We start from the raw sequence: 17071 nt of genomic DNA on the forward strand, positions 1-17071 counted from the left end.
GCCCAATCACGCCCCTCACGCAGCCCCCCCCGAGTTTCCCACAACGGTCACCACGCTCCGGGGCTAGCACTTAGCTGCATCGCCTCGGTCTCGTGATTACACAGGAGCTCTCTCTTCTCCGCAATTCTTGGCAGTATCCAACAACGTCATCCGGAGGAGTACAAGCAACTCACCTACGGTACCTGTACCTGTACCTCCACAGAGTTTTTTTTTTCCAACACCGCCTTTTTACCTCCACCACTACCATGCTGCGACTCTTCCGCCCCCGCCCTCTCCGCCCTAGCGGGCTTCTTGCCATGTCACGGTCACGGGTCGCCGTGCGCCCAATCAGCACCGACAGCTCCTATGTCACCCCGCTCCTGCTCGATAATGCCCCGCACACCACGGCCAAGACCTTTGCGGTGCACAACCCTGCCTCTCCCAGCGACATCCTCTGGCGGGCCTCGGCGGCGTCGCTAAAGGACGTTGAGCTCGTCACCGCCTCTGCGGCGGCCGCCTTCCCCGTCTGGTCCGGAAAGAAGCTCGTGGAGCGCCGGGACCTGCTCTTCAAGTTTGCAGACATCCTGGAGCGCCGCGGCGGCGAGCTGACGGAGTGTATGTGCACCGAGACGGCGGCGCAGGAGCCGTGGGCAAAGTTTAATATACATACGAGTGTGGGCTTTGTGAAGGAGGTGGCGGGGAGGTTGACGAGTATTGAGGGGCGGCTGCCGGAGAGTGCGGATGAAGGTGGGTTTTGTGGTTTTTTGGGGTTGTGAGGGTGGGTTTTTTTTTTTGTTGACGGTGTGAAGGGCGCACGGCGATGGTGTATAGGGAGCCGTATGGCGTTGTGCTGGCAATTGCGCCTTGGTAAGAAGGGGTTCCGGATTACCAGCCCGCACACACAAGCTAACTGCGCCAGGAATGCGCCCATCATCCTCGCAATGCGCGGTATCCTCTTCCCTCTCGCCGCCGGCAACACCGTAATCTTCAAGTCCTCCGAGCTCTCACCGCGCACCCACTACCTCCTAGCCTCCATGTTTGTCGAAGCCGGGCTTCCTCCGGGGGCCCTAAATGTCATTGGCAGCACGCGTGAGGACGGGCCCGAGATCACGAATGCGCTGATTGCGCAGCGCGACGTGCGCAAGATCAACTTCACGGGGAGCACCGCCGTCGGGCGCAAGATTGCCGCAAAGGCCGGCGAGCACCTGAAGCCGCTGATGCTGGAGCTGGGTGGGAAGGCGCCGTTTATCGTGTTTGAGGACGCGGATGTCGAGAGGGCGGCGGAGGCGGCGGTGTTTGCGGGGTATCTGCATGTGTGTATCCATCTCCTTTTCCCTCTTCCTTTTATACCGCCGTAGTAGTAGTGGTGGGCAAGATATTGACCCACACCTCTCCTCTCACCACAGGCCGGCCAGATCTGCATGGCCACCGAAAACGTCATCGTCCACACCTCCCTCCTCGACCGCTTCTCAGCAGCACTCTCCAAAGCCGCCCGCGCCTTCCCCAGCAACCAGCCCTTCGTGCTGCCCGGCGCCCACGCGAAAGTGTCCGCCCTCGTCGCATCGGCCGTCCAGCAGGGCGCTACCATCGTCGACGCTGAGCACCATGCCACCAGCATCGCAGCCAACCCGGGGACATACCCGAACACCGTGATCCGCGGCGTCACGAGGGAGATGGACATATATGCCACGGAGAGCTTTGGGCCCGTGGTCAGCCTGATTGCGTTTGAGACGGAGGAGGAGGCGGTGAGCCTGGCGAATGGGACGGAGTATGGGCTGCATTCGGCGCTGTGGTCGGCGGATGTGGGGAGGGCGCTGAGGGTGGCGAGAAGGATTGAGGTGGGGTGAGTGTTGGGCTCTTTATATATGCGTTCTTTGATTTTGGTTTTGGTTTTGGTTTTGGTTTTGGTTTTGGGTTTTGGCTGACGGGTGGGTGTGGGTGTAGGGCTGTGCATATCAATGGCATGACTGTCCACGACGAACCGCATCTGCCGCATGGCGGGCGGAAGGAGAGTGGGTTTGGCAGGTTTGGGGGCAGCTATGGGCTCGATGAGTTTTTGACGACGAAGACGGTTACGTTTGTGGCTTGAGCTTGCTTGCTTGAGGGTTGGGATTGTAGTGGTAATATCATGAATCCTTATGCAGCACGTCGGGTATGCAATATGGCGCGCATGAGTACCGTATCGTATCGTATCGTATCGTATTATAATAGCTGTGGATGATATCGATAACAGATCTATGTATGGAGTAGAGAGTGGCACGTGCGCTACTACCACTCTCGCCACCCCTGTAATGCTTTCCCGGTTCCTGGGCCGGTGCATGCATCCAGGAACCCGTTTCTGTGACAAACCCTAACCCTGGCGTGCCCTGGGGTGGTAAGGATCGCGAGAGCAACTAATTCTACACTACACTACTCACTACTACTAAAATCCACCCTCTGGTCTACCCGCGGAGAAAAGCAACGCCATACATATGTAGACCCACAGCGAGGTGCCTCGGCTGCGGACAAAGGAAGGGAAGGAGAGGACGAAACAAGCATTTCGCCGTGTTCCGCTACTACATATGTAATGCCGTGATACCCGAATGCTTGACTAGAGTAGACGCTTGCCCCGCGGGTGGCTTTTGGGATGTTTCTGGGCGGTCAGGTCCGGCACTACTCTACAGTCGCACCTCGATATCTCGTAATTCGATATCTCGGATCTCTCACTGTCTCGTACGAATTTGCGGGACAGGTACTGCCCTTCTCCACCAAAAGCTATTTGCTGTCTCGTATATTTGCTATCTCGTAGGGGTTTGGCTCCTAGAATACGCTAACGACATAAGAGGTGCGACTGTATTCTAGATACGGAGAGGGTGGTGGGAGTTGTTGTGACGTAAAACGGTTGGGGAGATTGTGGAGTGGAGTGCGGTGCTAGGGGGGTTTTTGGGGGAGGGTTTGGCGGGTGTGTCAAGCATTTTGATAGGTGCTGTCGGTATCGGTATCGGTATTTCATGTGCGTGTACATACTACCTAGGTACCTACTAAGTAGTGGGTATCTGGGTATCTGGGTGCCGAGGGTGAAGTTGAAGATGAGGGATTGGGATTGGGAGTAGAGTAGGAATTGGAAATGGAAGGTGAGAGGAGGTATTGGTAGGGGATTCGGGGGTGCCGTATTGCGTATTGTGGAGTAGATTTAGAGTAGAGTAGATAGATAAAACTGCGGGAGAGAGAGGAGGAGGAGGATATCATGATATAACTTCCCACCCGCCCGCCCCCATCTATCCATCTGGTGGAAGAAACCTGTGCTGCACCCACACCCTTCCTTCTCTGTTTCTAGATCCTATATCCAGCCAGTCAGCCAGCGCAGGGCTTCAGGTTCAACTCCCATATTAAACATTGAACGTTGAACAGTGTTTAGACACCCCGCCATGGAGCCCAAAGCCACCTCTTCGTAAGCCCCCCCCCCCCCCAAAACAGTAGAACGCCCAAAACTCACACCACCGCCAGCCACGCCACCACCACCGCTCTCTCCCCACCACCGCCGCCCGCCTACAACCCCGCCACCGCCAACCCAGAAACACCCACGGAGGACGGCGAAGAGCCAACAGAGCACGAGAAGGCGACGCTGCGGCATGTGGCGGATAAGCTGCCAATCTCGGCGTGGTTTGTGGCCGTGGTGGAGCTCGCAGAGAGGTTTAGCTATTATGGCATTTCGGGGCCTTTTCGTACGTATTTTTCTATCTGGGGTCTGGGGGCGTGAATTGGGAGACGGGGGTAGTGGTGGGTGCTGATTTGAGGGGGGGTGTGGGGTTGTAGAGAATTATATGCAGAATGCCCGTGACGACCCGTTACGCCCGGGTGCGATCGGGCTGGGACAGAAGGGCGCGACGGGGCTGTCGTATTTCTTCCAGTTCTGTAAGTACTCCACCACCATGAAGTCTACATTTTTGTTGCCAATATTGGGATCATTGACCACTAACCCCCCCCGCGCGCAGGGTGCTATGTAACGCCCATCCTCGGCGCCATCATCGCCGACCAATACATGGGCAAGTACAACACGATCCTGCTCTTTGCGTGCGTGTACATTGCGGGGCTGCTGATCCTTTTCGTGACGTCGCTGCCGTTTGCGATTGAGAGCGGCGCGGCATTGGGAGGGCTTGTGGCGGCGATGATTGTGATTGGATTGGGCACGGGCGGGATTAAGAGTAATGTGAGCCCGCTGATTGCGGAGCAGTATCGCGAGACGAGGATGAAGGTGAGGACTTTGAAGGGGGGCGAGAGGGTCGTGGTGGATCCGGCGGTCACGATTCAGAGCATGTAGGTTTTTTGTTCTTGATGGTGGTGGTGGTGGTGGTGGTATGGGGAGGGTGCTGATGAAGGGTGTGGTGCGGGTGGGCAGTTATATGATCTTCTACATGTGCATCAACGTCGGCTCGCTCAGCAGCATAGCGACCACAGAGCTCGAGCAGCACGTCGACTTCTGGGCCGGTACCTAACCCCCCTTCCCTTCCCCTTCACCTCCCTCTCCTCCACACAAAAGACTCACACAGAAAAAACATACCACAGCCTACCTGCTCCCCTTCCTCGTCTTCTTTGTCGGCGTCGGCGCGCTCCTCCTCGGCCGCAAGTACTACGTCGTGCGCCCACCGCAGGGCTCCGTCATCACCGACGCCTTCAAGGCCATGTGGATCGGGCTCAAGCACGGCCGCGGCAACATGGACGCTGCAAAGTCGGCGTATCGCGAGGAGTATGGCGTTACGCAGGCGCTGCCGTGGACGGATCTGTTTGTGGAGGAGCTGAAGAGGGCGTTGGTGGCGTGTCGGGTGTTGTGAGTTTTTTTTCTCTATCTTCTTGGTGTTAGTGAGGGAGCTAATGTGTGTGTGTGTTGTAGTATCTTTTTTCCGGTGCGTGGTGTGGACGAGTGATGGGTTGTGATTGAAGGGTGCGAGTGCTGACCGGTGAGTGAGTGAGTGTGTGTATCTAGATATACTGGATTGTCTATGGCCAGATGACGAACAACTTCATCTCGTGAGTATCATCGACCCTGTATACCTTCTCTACAGCCATTTCTAACGCCTCTACAGACAAGCTGGAACTATGGAGACCCACGGTATCCCGAACGATATCATGCAAAAGTATCATTACCCCCCAAAATATCCACATCCCAAAAAATACTCTCCAGCAGCGATACTGCGATCTGGTAGATATTAGGAAGGTAGAGAGAACTAACCCACATGCTCCAGCATCGACCCCCTCACAATCATCATCTTCGTCCCCATCGTGGACCAGCTCCTCTACCCGCTCCTGCGCCGCCTCAACATCCCCTTCCGCCCCATCTCGCGCATCACCGTCGGCTTCCTCCTCGCCTCCCTCTCCATGGCCTACGCCGCAATCGTCCAGCACAGTAAGCCCCCCTCCCCTTCCAACTCCCCATAATACTAACCACCCCTCCCCTAGTAATCTACACCTCCCCCCCCTGCTACACCACCCCCCTCACCCCCTGCACCGTCCCCAACAAAGTCCACGTCGCCGTCCAAACACCGGGCTACCTCTTCATCGGCCTCAGCGAGATCTTCGCCTCCATCACCGGCCTCGAATACGCCTACACCAAAGCCCACCGGCCATGAAGTCCTTCGTCATGAGCATGTTCCTACTCACAAGTGCGCTCGGGAGCGCGATCGGGATCGCGCTGTCGCCGACCGCAGAGGACCCGAAGCTGGTGTGGATGTACACGGGGCTGTCGGTGGCGACGGCGGTCGCGGGCGCGCTGTTCTGGGTGTGCTTTCGGGGGCTGAATGGTAGGGAGGAGGGGCTGAATGCGTTGGAGGGGGTGGGGGAGAAGGAGGAGAGGTTGGAGGAGGAGTGATGGGCAGGAAGGTGTTGAGGTTTGGGATTGGTTTTGTATGTAGTGAGTATATAGAGATTTTTTCTTTTGGTTATTGTCTTTTTTTCTTTCTTTTCTTTTTTTCGCGGGGTGTGATGGTGGCCATGGGTGGTGTTTCTAGTGTTAGGTTGAGAGAGTGATAAGTGGTTGATCACATACTATCACTCGTGCCAAGACTTGGCTCGAAGTCTGCGATAAGGACCCCGAGTCGCCAGAGTTTTGAAAGCAATACTTGATGGCCCTGTATCTTTATCTCCTACCGAAATCACCCAGGTCTCGTTGGGGTATGATCTGTGTATTGTCTTGTATGTACCCCCGGGCTTCTCACGTATGTCAGCGTGACAGCGTGACACAGACAGCGAGGTGTGTAAATCTAAAACGTACTGGTCTGGCCTGACCTGGCCACCAAAGTCATCCCACTCCCTGGACCATTGTATTGTTATTAGTGATGGATACGCTTGCTGTATAGTAGGTACAAAAAGCAAAGAAGAAAGAATAGAGAAGAAAAACCGAGCAACAAAAGACTTACGTGATGAGTATCATCCCTCAAGAGCGTCGCTACCATGTTGGGCATTCTTCATCTCTGCTTCCATCCTGGGTCGAACCAGAGATGTCATGCAACGTAGTAGAGGCTATTACCCCTCGACCACGCCACGATGTTGTTAAAGATGCTTGGATGGTAAATAATCTACTCTGAGCCCCCTTGAACGAGTGTAATAGGCTACTGCCGTCCAGGCGCTCGGTCAGTTGGGAGCTAGCCCGAATCTACAAGAGTGGCTTCAACCTGACCACGCTGGAACACCGCTGAGAACGGATTTGCTGGTCTAACGGCTCTCGATTACAAGTTCAAGAAGCCGGCGGGGGAGGAGTGGGGGAAATCAAGGGGGGGTGAGCCAACTACAGGTAACCCACAAACAGAGCTGGAAGAGAAGCTACTCTCACCTAGGCATGCCGATGGAAAGGCAAAACCTAGCGAGACTTTGCTTCGGGACTTTGGCAAGACGAGACGAAATTTTTTTCCAGCATCCAAGGCCGCTTTGAGCGGGAAAACACTATCTGTGGCCACAATGTCACGAGACTTGGGAAAGACCGACCCCTACGCACCAGCAACCACAAACTACATGTAACAAGAATTTCATCTTGTATCGTGCACATCGCTACACTCCGGAGATACAGGACTATTTAAATCTACAACTAAGTGAAACACTTGCCTAGAAATGCATTCCGACACCTTCCGGGAGAGCATTTACATCGACTTTTTGTTATTCCGGCACCCCAGAGTGAGTATGTTGCTTAGGCTTATAACAATAGCCGTCATTCACCTGGCAGCATACCCTCTCTGGGGTCCCTAACAAAAAGCCGAGAAAACATCCTCCCGAAAGAAGCTGGCTGCGGGGAAGAGGGGAAATCATAAGGGGACAGGGAAGGGATGAGGTATTTGGGGAAAGTAATGTGGGGGGCGGTGGAAATGGGGAGTGAGGGGAAGGAGTTGGGGAGGGGGTAAAAGAAATAGCGGGGTAAAGCAGAAACTGGGAATAGTGGCGGATGTAAAGAGAAAGGAAGCGGACGAGGAGAAGAAAAGTAACGCCTTTTATAGCGAGCGCGTCCCTGGTGCCAAGGATAACAGAATCAAGGTATCCAGTGTAGGCCAAGAGGTAGTGGCCAAAAACAGGCTCTACCTTAGATTTAGCCCTAATGTATCTGCCGCGTAGAAAATGGTCCCTCCTATTTACGCCTACGTGTTCTAAACAGACCACTTCACTACCACAGAGAAAGATTCTGCTTCGAATTCATCCTTTATAACTCATAGCCCACCTCACCGCTAACCATCATTCAGAAGAAAGGATTCTCGCCGCCCCTACCTCGAATCACACTAAGTTCAAGCCCACTCCGTACGCGGAGGTTAGAATCACACCCCATCACTCGCGCCAAGCTTCGCACCAAATCCCGCCCCGCGAAAGAGGCTTAGATCTCCCAAACTCGAGACCAAGGAAGCAAAAAACTAACAGCCAATCAACAAATGATAAAAAGCCAATAGTAATACCGGAAGTAATGAGTACAAAACCCTTCTCTTTTGATACTAGACGTAGAAGATGGCACTCCGGTATATATGAAGAGGACGTCGCGGTGGGGGAGAAGAGCGCAGCAGATTCTTAAAAAGAGGCAGAGACAAATGATAGTTGCACATCTCGAAGAGGGGATTGTTGTCCAAAGAGAATGCACAGGCGATGTGATGGGGTCACATACCATTACTCGTACACCTAGAAGACCATACGAAGGCTACAAAACGAGTGTAAAGCAAGCAAAATATACTCTATTCAGCGACAGACATAGCCAGATGGCACTGGGTAGCTACCCAGCCCCCAAGCCCAGATGGCCCCGACGAAATCTCATGCACCGCACAGCGGATCATACTACATCACTCGATTTGCCCCACTTGGAAACTTGGCTTTTCAAACGATGTCGGACCCGTACAGGCGAGCTGTCCGAACCTGTCATCTCGACAGCTGTCACTACAATGTCGACACTTGTCCGACCCACGACTACAAGAATCAAGTCACTTACCTATCTCGTCCCACATTTTCAACAGCAAGCCTTCCCGCGACCCACAACCCATAACGAATATCCCGTCATCTATTTATAAATAGTATAATCCTCGTTGTGGTCAGGAAGCATTATCATTGGTTGCTTTTCTTCTACCAGGACTGCTATGTGTAACGGGCAAAGAGCAACTCCCGAGTTCGGAAGGGATGCGACATGTGTACCATCTAAATTCATAGGTTGGTAGTTTGCACTGACCGTTGATCTCGTAGATAGACCCAACGTTGCATAGATTGGATAGTTTAAGCTTTAGAGAATTTCGGCCGGAGGCCGCATTCCATTTGTAGCCTTATGTTATACCCCCATGTCTCTTTAACCACGATACCCTCTCTTCCTAGATACAGGACTATGTATCCTCCCTTAAAATTAGCCACAATCCAAACACAACACAATATTTTTTTTTAAAAAAAAAAAAGAAATCCCGTTCGTTCCAAGGTCAAAGAAACAACAAAATAGAGGCTCTGCGCGCTGCTCTTTTCGACCCAGTCACACAGTGTTTCCACCAAGCCTGGGAGGTACGTATACATAGGCGATCCAAACCACCGACCTCGGCCCCTCTGGGCGACACCATAGCAACTGGGCTACGGCGGTAGATGGTGTGTATTTTCCTAATACGATTATATGGGAACGGTGTGTTGACGTTGGTGTGCCCGCGCTTGATGATTGGGGGGGCAGCTTAGTAGGGGCAGGATATTCGAACCCTGGGACAACGATCCTCTAGTATGATTTTTTAGTGAAACCAGTAACGATTTTACACTGGAGTGACTAATGATGGGGGAGCACCACAGCCGGAGGGGCAGGATAATCTGGAGGGCAGCTATTTCTAATTTTTGCAGTACTTGTATCCCTAAAGCCTGTCCAAACCTCTACCAGTCAAAGTAAGAAAAATACAAAGATCCGCAGCTGCCAGAGCTGTAACGCTAGTACAAAGTGGGAGTACAGAGAAGAGAGTAGTGGAGGCACCGTCACTACTTACTGTACCGGTGTTGCCTGGACGGATGGATCATACACTATCACTCGCCCTTTACACCACCGACATTTTTCTTCCTCCCCCACACTCCACAAAAAGCATAGTCTCAGGAAACTGCCAATACCAGCAAATGTTCTGATAACTCTAAAACGACCGTAATCGCGATTGGTTTATTGTGCGGTATATCTGCACCTACATCTTAACTACTCTCCCGCCGGCACGACCCCGGGGGAAAAAAGAAGGAAATGAAGAAGAAGAAAAAAAAATACCCAGACACCGACTTTTTACCGCCACCGGCAGTGAGGCAGACAAAGATCTGGAAGAAGCTAACTACTACTATGACAAGCTGAGATCAAAAGAGACAATGAAAGGAAACAAAAAACAAACACAAGACCCCCCCGTAGCCTTCGGCCAGCCAGAATGTTGCACTAACGATTCCAACCAGCGCCATCTACAATTCCACCTCCTTGACCACCACCACCACCACAAAGGCACCCTACCTGCGACTGCCCACCAAATGCATAAACTCCTCCCTCGTCCTCGTACTCCTCCTAAAGATGCCCGTCATACAACTCGTCACCGTCGTCGCCGACGTCTTCTCCACGCCCCTCATGACCATACACAAATGGCTACTCTCCATCACCACTGCCACGCCCTGGGGCCTCAGAATCTCCTCCACCGCCATCGCCACCTGCTTTGTCAGCCTCTCCTGCAGCTGCAGCCTGCGCGCAAACATCTCGGCGATCCGCGCAAACTTGCTGAGCCCCAGGACCTTGCGGGAGGGGATGTATCCAATGTGCATGCGGCCCGTGAAGGGGACGAGGTGGTGCTCGCACATGCTGAAGATCTCAATGTCCTTGACGATGACGAGCTCGTCGTGGTCCTCGGTGAAGACGGCGTTGTTGATGATTGTGTGCAGGTTCTCCTCGTAGCCCTTGGTGAAGTGCAGCATTGCCTTTGCGTAGCGGGCTGGTGTCTCGAGGAGGCCTTCGCGGGTTGGGTCTTCGCCGATGCATTCGAGGAGGGTGCGGATCCTGGTTCGCTATTAGTGGAGCTCCAGAGTGAGGGGGAGGGGTAGGGGTAGGGGTAGGAGGGCGGAGTACTCACGCGCCGGAGAGCTTTTCAAGGCGCTCAGCCTTCTCTTCGGGGGTTGCTTCGAGGCGCTTTTTGGCACCAACACCTTCTCGCTGTTAGCTGCTGTAGCTCCCTCCCTCCTAGAGTGAGTGGGGGGGACATACTCGGCCACGAGAGGCCATCGTAGTCGACGGGTGGCTGCTGCATGTACGGACTTCCCGGGCGGCTCGTGACTGGTGTTAGTGCGGTGAGGCGCGGGGGGGCAATGTCGTGCTTGGGCAGCTGCGGAGGGGTGTCATTGATGCGTAGGGAGGCAAAGAGCTTGTCGGCGGTCGAGGAGAGGAATTGCGTGGTGTCTTCCTGGACGTCGGGTGTTGTTGTTGCAGGGGGCATCGTGGAGAGCTGTGCTGTGGGGTGAGGTGAATATGTAGCTATATGAATGAGTAGGTAGCTATATGAAAAGTATATAATAGGTAAGTAGGTAAAGAAAGAGTCTACAGTTATGAAAGCCGACAGCAAACACCAGGCCACAGGTACAGAGGAGCTTAGACAAAGAACGAAACACGCAGGACCGAAGAGGAAGAGGACCCTTAAATACCACCACTGCTCGGAGAGTGAGGGGATGAAGGATGAGGGATGAGGGATGAGTACATGTATGCAGGCTAAGTTTTCCCCGGTTTTTTTTTCTCTCTCTCCTGCTTGTCACTTTTCTTTTTCCTCGCTGCAGGTGTCTGCAAAGTTTATCTGGCTGGCACCTGTGCTTATCCGTCGCTGGCCTAACGCAACACGGCTAGCATGCTCACGTGACAGCTTACCCCACCAATTTAGTGTGTGGAAAGGGAAAGTCGAGAAAGCTCAAGAACTCAAGAACTCAAGGGACATGCAGTCGTGATGTGGGACGGATGCTCAATTACGTTTTTGCAGATGTCACTCCTCTCTCTCTGGTTATGGAATATGGAATATGGATGGATAGACAGACGGCCAGAGAAATAAAAATGTTTCCTTCATGAACGGACCGGCTACCAACTTTCCAGAAGCACTCATAAACAAACAGTACCCTAGGCCTTTGAAACAAACATAACACCCCCACCACCCGCCGTACCAACGACAGATTGAGGACATTTCATTTTCTCCTCTGAAGAAAAAAGAAGAAAAAGAAAAAACAAGAAGCTAACCCTCTGCTGCATACAATGCAGTTCAGAAGGAAAAGAAGAGGAAGAAGAAAAAAGAAAAAAAGTGGGTATCGTACCACATACATGTAGTTACATATTCCATCCCAACTCCTGGTAATAAAAAAAAGCTATGAAACGAAAACGAAAAAAGCAGAAAAAAACAACCAAGCGAGTGTTGCGCCATCAATGCTAAAAAATATCTAATCCCCCCTCCCTCCGGCTCCTTCTCCCCCACTTTCCCAAATAAAATAAATAAAAAAAGATGATAATAAAATAAATAATAACAAAAAAAGCGAGTGTAAAATACAATTTAAGCCTCCCACGTTTTTTTTCTCCCCCTTCTCCCCTTTTCAAATTCCCAAGCCAAGCTAGATTGATGGCTATAATGAAAAAAAAAAAAGAGATCCCCTAATGCAGATAGAAATAAAGGGTAGAAGTAAATAAATAAATAAAAGGAATAGAGAATTGAATACCAAAAAAGAAAAAGTTTCCCAAGATGAAATATGTACCCATGAACGAACGACCGAACGACATTTACACCCATCACCATATCACCATCACCGTCTCCTACTCTCCACTGCACTACACCACAGGCGTAGTCGGCACCACCTCCGGCCCCACAAACCTCCCCACGCGCTCTTTAATCTCCTCACACTGCTTCCCCAAACTCTCATGCCACTCACTCTCCAACATCTTCACCTTCTCCTTCAGATCCTCCGTCAGCACCGCCGCCTCCCTCTCCCTCCCCTCATCCTGCACCTTCTGGTCCCCAGCCGCCTTCACCTTCCATACCGCCGCAACATTCAGCGTCTTGATCTCATGCAGCAGACACAACAAGTTCGTCTGCCCCTCCACAAACTGATACACCGACCTCTCCGCCTGCTGTATCTTCGCCAACAGATACCTCAGCGGCTCCCTTAGGTACGCAGGGTTCTCATGAAACTCCTCTGGCGGCACAATCGGGTGCACGTTCGTCAAATCCAGCGGGATATTCTCCAGGCTCTCCATGATGAGCGGCGCCACCTCCCAGAACGCCGAGATCTGCGCCTCGACGCCCTTCATGCAGTTGTGCTCGACGACGTCGAGGAAGCCCGCGTAGCGCTCGAGCGACTCGGTGTCCGCGGTCGTGCGGCGGGCGGCCTCTTCCCGGTTGAAGTAGTCCTCGGCTTCGCGGATCTTGTCGGCTTGCCGGGTGACAAAGTAGGGCGTGATGACGACCTCCTTGTAGCGGCGGGTGCGCTCGGCGAGGAGGTCGTAGAGCTCGCGGTGCAGCTGCTCGCGCACGTCGAAGAGCCACTTTAGGCATGTTAGCTTCTCGAGGAGCTCGGGGAGCTCGTTGCCTTCCTGCTGGTGGGTGGTGCCATGGTGGGAGGAGTCGGCGGAGGTCTTGATTTCGCGGACGAGGTCAGCATAGGCGGCTGAGGCGGCAGAGATGCGTTCTTGTAGGTCTGTGTGCGTGGGGTCGACGACGCGGGTTTGGAAGAGGTCGAATTCGGTACGGAGGGAGTCGGCGGTGATTGTGTCTTCGCGGGCTTGGAAGTCGCTGTTGAGAGACTCGACCTGCCCGAAGCTGAAGCGCTTGCTGGGGCCGTTGCTGGCGGCGCTGTCGGAGGCGTAGAGCTGCTGGATGTAGTCCGAGTGCTGGGTGCGGCGCTTGTGGGCCTCCATGGCGAGTGTTTCCTTGCGTGCCGTGGAGGCCGCGTTGAAGTCACGCTTGACGGCGTTGACGCTCGAGAGGTCATTGAGCGTGCGGACGAGGTTGCGGAACACGGCGAGTTGCGGGTGCGAGTTGTTGACGGCCGGGTACTCGCGCGGGAAGGGCGGGAGAAGCGTCAGCAGCGGTGCGATGTCGAGGCTTGTCTTGACGGGCCGTGGGGGCATGGAGCGTGTGCGTGACTGCGCAGGGCGGGACCGTGAGCGTGAGTATTTGCGGTCCGGGGGATAGGCGGAGCTTCCCGCGTAGTCGCTGGGGAACATGTGGTTGCGGGGTGTCGATGCAACGTTCTCTGCAATCTCCTTCAAAGATGCCCGGGCAGCGCGGGGATACCGGTGCCCTCCACGTCCAAAGCCAAACTCGTCCTCTCCCATGCCATCTGAGCGCACCGCATGATAGTCACTCTGCGATCCCTCGACACTTGCCTCCCACCATCGTGAAGAAGTCCTCCCGCGAGAAGACTCCTCGTCCCTGATCCTGGCCTCGAGTGCTGGGTCGTTGTGCTCGTCGCTGTGGTGGTTGTTGTTGCGTGCCTCGTTCTTGATGTACTGCCCCCACCACTGCGACTCAGGCCTCTTCCTCCTGTTCGCCTCCTCCGAGTTCCCCATCTCCACATCGCCGTCCACCCCACCCCTCAACACCGGCGAAATCGGAGACAACTCCTGCGTCCGCTCCGGCACCGAAAACGCCGTCCCCAGCTGCGCAACGATAGACGCCTTCATCTTCTTGACCGCCTCAGGATACTGCTCCTCGCGCAACTGGCACTCGCGCACCACAAACTCCATCCACAGCTTCACGCGCTTCTCGTCGTTCTGCGCCGCCGCCTCCTGCCTGATCATCTTGCGGTGCCGCTCCAGCGCCGAGTTATAAAAGCTGTCCATCGCCTCCTCATCCTTTAGCAGCGGCGCCTGCAGCCGCGTGTCAGTCGGCGTCGGGATATGCAGCAGATGCGACACCGGCCGCGTCCGTCTGCCATCTCTCTCACCCGCCGGCGGCGGTGTCGGCAGCTGCTTTGGCGGCTCCTCGGTCACAGGCGATGGCGTGATGAATTTCAACGGTTTCCGGCGCACCTGCGAGAAGAACTGCGGGCCCCTTGAGGACGACTGCGGCGTCGAGTCGCGCTCAAAGTCAATCAATGGGGCGGCAGATGTGTCGATCCTTGGTGCGATCGGTCCGCTGTTTCTGCGCCCGTGGCCGTGAACTTCACTTGTGGGGCTCGAGATGGGCGGGTTCATGCTCTGCTTCCACGGGTTGTTATTCTCGTCACGCGGCACCGCCTCCTCCTCGTCATCTCTCTCCCTCGGCCCCGGCGAGCTCTTCTTATACGGCGCCTGCTCTCCCTCCATCTTGCGCTTCGGTGGCGGCTGCGGCGGCGACGTACTCGTCGTTGTCGCACCGGGCGATATCGTCGCTGCCGTAACCTCAAAGCTCCCATTTCCATTCCCAGCACTCAACCTACCTATCTGCGGCGGCGACCTACTCTGCATCCTATTCGGCACCGGCGACGACACTGACCTCACCTGCGTCGGCCCCTGTCTCGGCACACTCGCATTCCTAGGCGGTGGCCCCGGTGGCGGCGGCGGTATACTCCCGCGACTGCGCGAATCGCCCCGTACCGCTCCTGGAGCCATGGTGCCCCGCGGAACCGAGTTATCTCTTGGCGGCGGTCCCGGCGGCGGGGGCGGTATCCTCGTGAGTGAGTCTGCTCTTGTTGATGCTGGCGGATGCTGCTGCGCGCGGTCGTGCGGCGAGTTCGAGTGCGAGCGGAGCCCACTACCCATACCCATCTGCATGACGGCCGCTGCGTTACTCGTGCTCTGTGTTCGGCGTGCGGGGGGGCTCGGCATGGGGGAGGTGTCGCGGCGCATTGGTGGGGGTCCTGGGGGCGGTGGTGGGATGCCGTTAGGGCCACGGGAGCTAGAGCGCGGGGAGACGACGGGGCTGGGGGGGACGGCGGCGTCGGGGGAGGGGTAGGTGGCTTGTTGGAGGCCGGAGGGTGCGTAGGTTTGCGGGGTTCCCGATGCGTTGGGGGGGAGTAGTTCCGCCGCCGGGGCGAGGGGCTGTTCCAACCCGACTGGTCTTGTAAAAGAGGTGCATATGGAGATTGAGGGGTTGTGTTGGCGCTACTTACTGCAGATGGGCCATGGGAGAAGAGGGGGGAGAATGTTTGGGTTGAGGCAGTTGAGGGGGTGATCATTGGTGAGTGGCCATGCGCAGCGGGCGATATTGGGGTGTTCCCATTGCTGTATTGCCATGAGTTCTGGCGCTGATGCGGTGGGCTCAGCTGTAGACGGGGGTTCAGATGTTGTCGTGAACTCTGTGGCTGCGGTGGGGAGTATGGCGGTGGGGGGGCTTTCATATGGGTCAGCTGGATGTAATATAATCCATATACGAATCAATAGAACCTCACAAAAGAAGAGACATGGTGATTATGCATGCAAAGATTAAAAGTGGGAAACGAGTGATAATATATGCATAAGATGCATAAAACTAGAAAAAGAAAGGAAAACACAAAATATTTCCAAGACAAAGAAAATGAAAAAGAATCAAAGGAATAAAAATAATGATTGACTAGGAAACAAAGGTTCAGTACCGTCTCCTCCAGCAGCCGGTCTTGGAACATATCCTCCACCATTTCCCGCGACTGGTGCATAATTCTGCGGGTTATATTCTCCGCCTTCACCCATATCTGCCTGACCTCTCATAGGGCTAGGACTGACGCTTGGCCGTCTTGGTCCATACGATGCGACCGCAGTGGCCGGAGTGGTCGCGGCTGTGGGCGCGCTCACAACTCCGCCTGTTCCTCCTCCTCCTCCTCCACCTCCGAGGCCGCCCGGGTATAAGGCCGGGTTATAGCGGGTATAGGCTCCATTCGCTGGACTAGACGCCTGGTGGTGGTTTTGAAAAGCATATGGCGATGCCATTGTTACTGAGTTGCTGTGGTTAGTAGTAGCTGTAGTGATTGTCCGTCTTGCCCCAGGATATGTTGTGGATTTGTTGATGTCTCCCCGATGTTTCCTAAACAGCCATTCCCGTCAACCCGTATGTGGGGGTCTTGGATGCAAGCAGCTCCTTCGGCGAGCTGAGTCGCAACGCGGGAGAGAGGCAAATGGAGGGGGGGTAAAGGAAAGTAGTTAAAGAATGGGCACTCGGCGTGTATATGAGGTACCTACGCGTAGGGGGGGTAGAGCGGGGGGCAGTGTTATCCAGACTGTTGGGAAGAAAAAAAAGAGAGATAGAGGAAGAGAGAGAGGATGTGAGTGTGAGAGAGGGACCAGCGGCGCTCTCACTGATTGATTCTTTGGCCCACCACCCACCACCACTCCCACCACACAGGGGACTCCCGACTGGATAGCACATCTAAAAATAGATTAAAAATAAAAGTCCACTGTGACTAGCTTGATCGGTGATTCGTTTCCGAAAAAAGAACCCAGTAATTTCTTAATACCCTTACACCACGTCCTAGTATGGTAGGGCAGCCAGTCATTCAGCAGAAGGTAGGGCATGAGGCTGCCAAAAGCAAAAAAGGGGAGACGTCGAGATGCCAGATGGCGCTTCGGTTTCTGCAAGCCAGCGCGGGCAAGGGGTTATTTTTGGAACCAACCCCATCCTGAGACTCTCCTCTCCAGTATCCTGATAGTGGTAGCCGCCCTCTCAAACACCAACAACCAACCAACGAGAGCCACTTCCGGGCGACA

The 17071-nt window shown here is 54.5% G+C and overlaps 5 protein-coding genes across 5 annotated transcripts; 3 read left to right on the top strand and 2 right to left on the bottom strand.

Annotated features, from left to right (window-relative positions):
- Positions 1-245: 245 nt before the first annotated feature.
- On the top strand, positions 246-2068 carry LAJ45_06551 (uncharacterized protein; the record flags this gene model as incomplete). The annotated part of the gene is made up of 5 exons (XM_046116114.1): positions 246-726; positions 789-846; positions 899-1292; positions 1386-1822; positions 1924-2068. 5 exons carry the CDS (start codon positions 246-248, stop codon positions 2066-2068), a joined length of 1515 nt encoding a protein of 504 aa, XP_045970775.1.
- A 1318-nt stretch (positions 2069-3386) lies between these two features.
- LAJ45_06552 (uncharacterized protein) lies at positions 3387-5585 on the top strand (the record flags this gene model as incomplete). The annotated part of the gene is made up of 8 exons (XM_046116115.1): positions 3387-3409; positions 3466-3683; positions 3775-3873; positions 3954-4275; positions 4358-4446; positions 4525-4786; positions 5202-5362; positions 5416-5585. 8 exons carry the CDS (start codon positions 3387-3389, stop codon positions 5583-5585), a joined length of 1344 nt encoding a protein of 447 aa, XP_045970776.1.
- An 11-nt stretch (positions 5586-5596) lies between these two features.
- LAJ45_06553 (uncharacterized protein) lies at positions 5597-5824 on the top strand (the record flags this gene model as incomplete). Its single annotated transcript, XM_046116116.1, has 1 exon — positions 5597-5824. The coding sequence occupies one exon, from the start codon at positions 5597-5599 to the stop codon at positions 5822-5824; it is 228 nt and encodes a 75-aa protein (XP_045970777.1).
- A 4085-nt stretch (positions 5825-9909) lies between these two features.
- On the bottom strand, positions 9910-10880 carry LAJ45_06554 (uncharacterized protein; the record flags this gene model as incomplete). Its single annotated transcript, XM_046116117.1, has 3 exons — positions 9910-10447; positions 10521-10593; positions 10652-10880. The coding sequence occupies 3 exons, from the start codon at positions 10878-10880 to the stop codon at positions 9910-9912; spliced, it is 840 nt and encodes a 279-aa protein (XP_045970778.1).
- A 1361-nt stretch (positions 10881-12241) lies between these two features.
- Positions 12242-16297, bottom strand: LAJ45_06555 (uncharacterized protein; the record flags this gene model as incomplete). The annotated part of the gene is made up of 4 exons (XM_046116118.1): positions 12242-15447; positions 15505-15725; positions 15967-16017; positions 16116-16297. The coding sequence occupies 4 exons, from the start codon at positions 16295-16297 to the stop codon at positions 12242-12244; spliced, it is 3660 nt and encodes a 1219-aa protein (XP_045970779.1).
- Between the last annotated feature and the right edge of the window lie 774 nt (positions 16298-17071).

The sequence above is a fragment of the Morchella importuna genome (genome assembly GCF_003444635.1).
Source record: "Morchella importuna strain M04M26 chromosome Unknown Morimp01GS019, whole genome shotgun sequence".
Taxonomy (NCBI): domain Eukaryota; kingdom Fungi; phylum Ascomycota; class Pezizomycetes; order Pezizales; family Morchellaceae; genus Morchella; species Morchella importuna.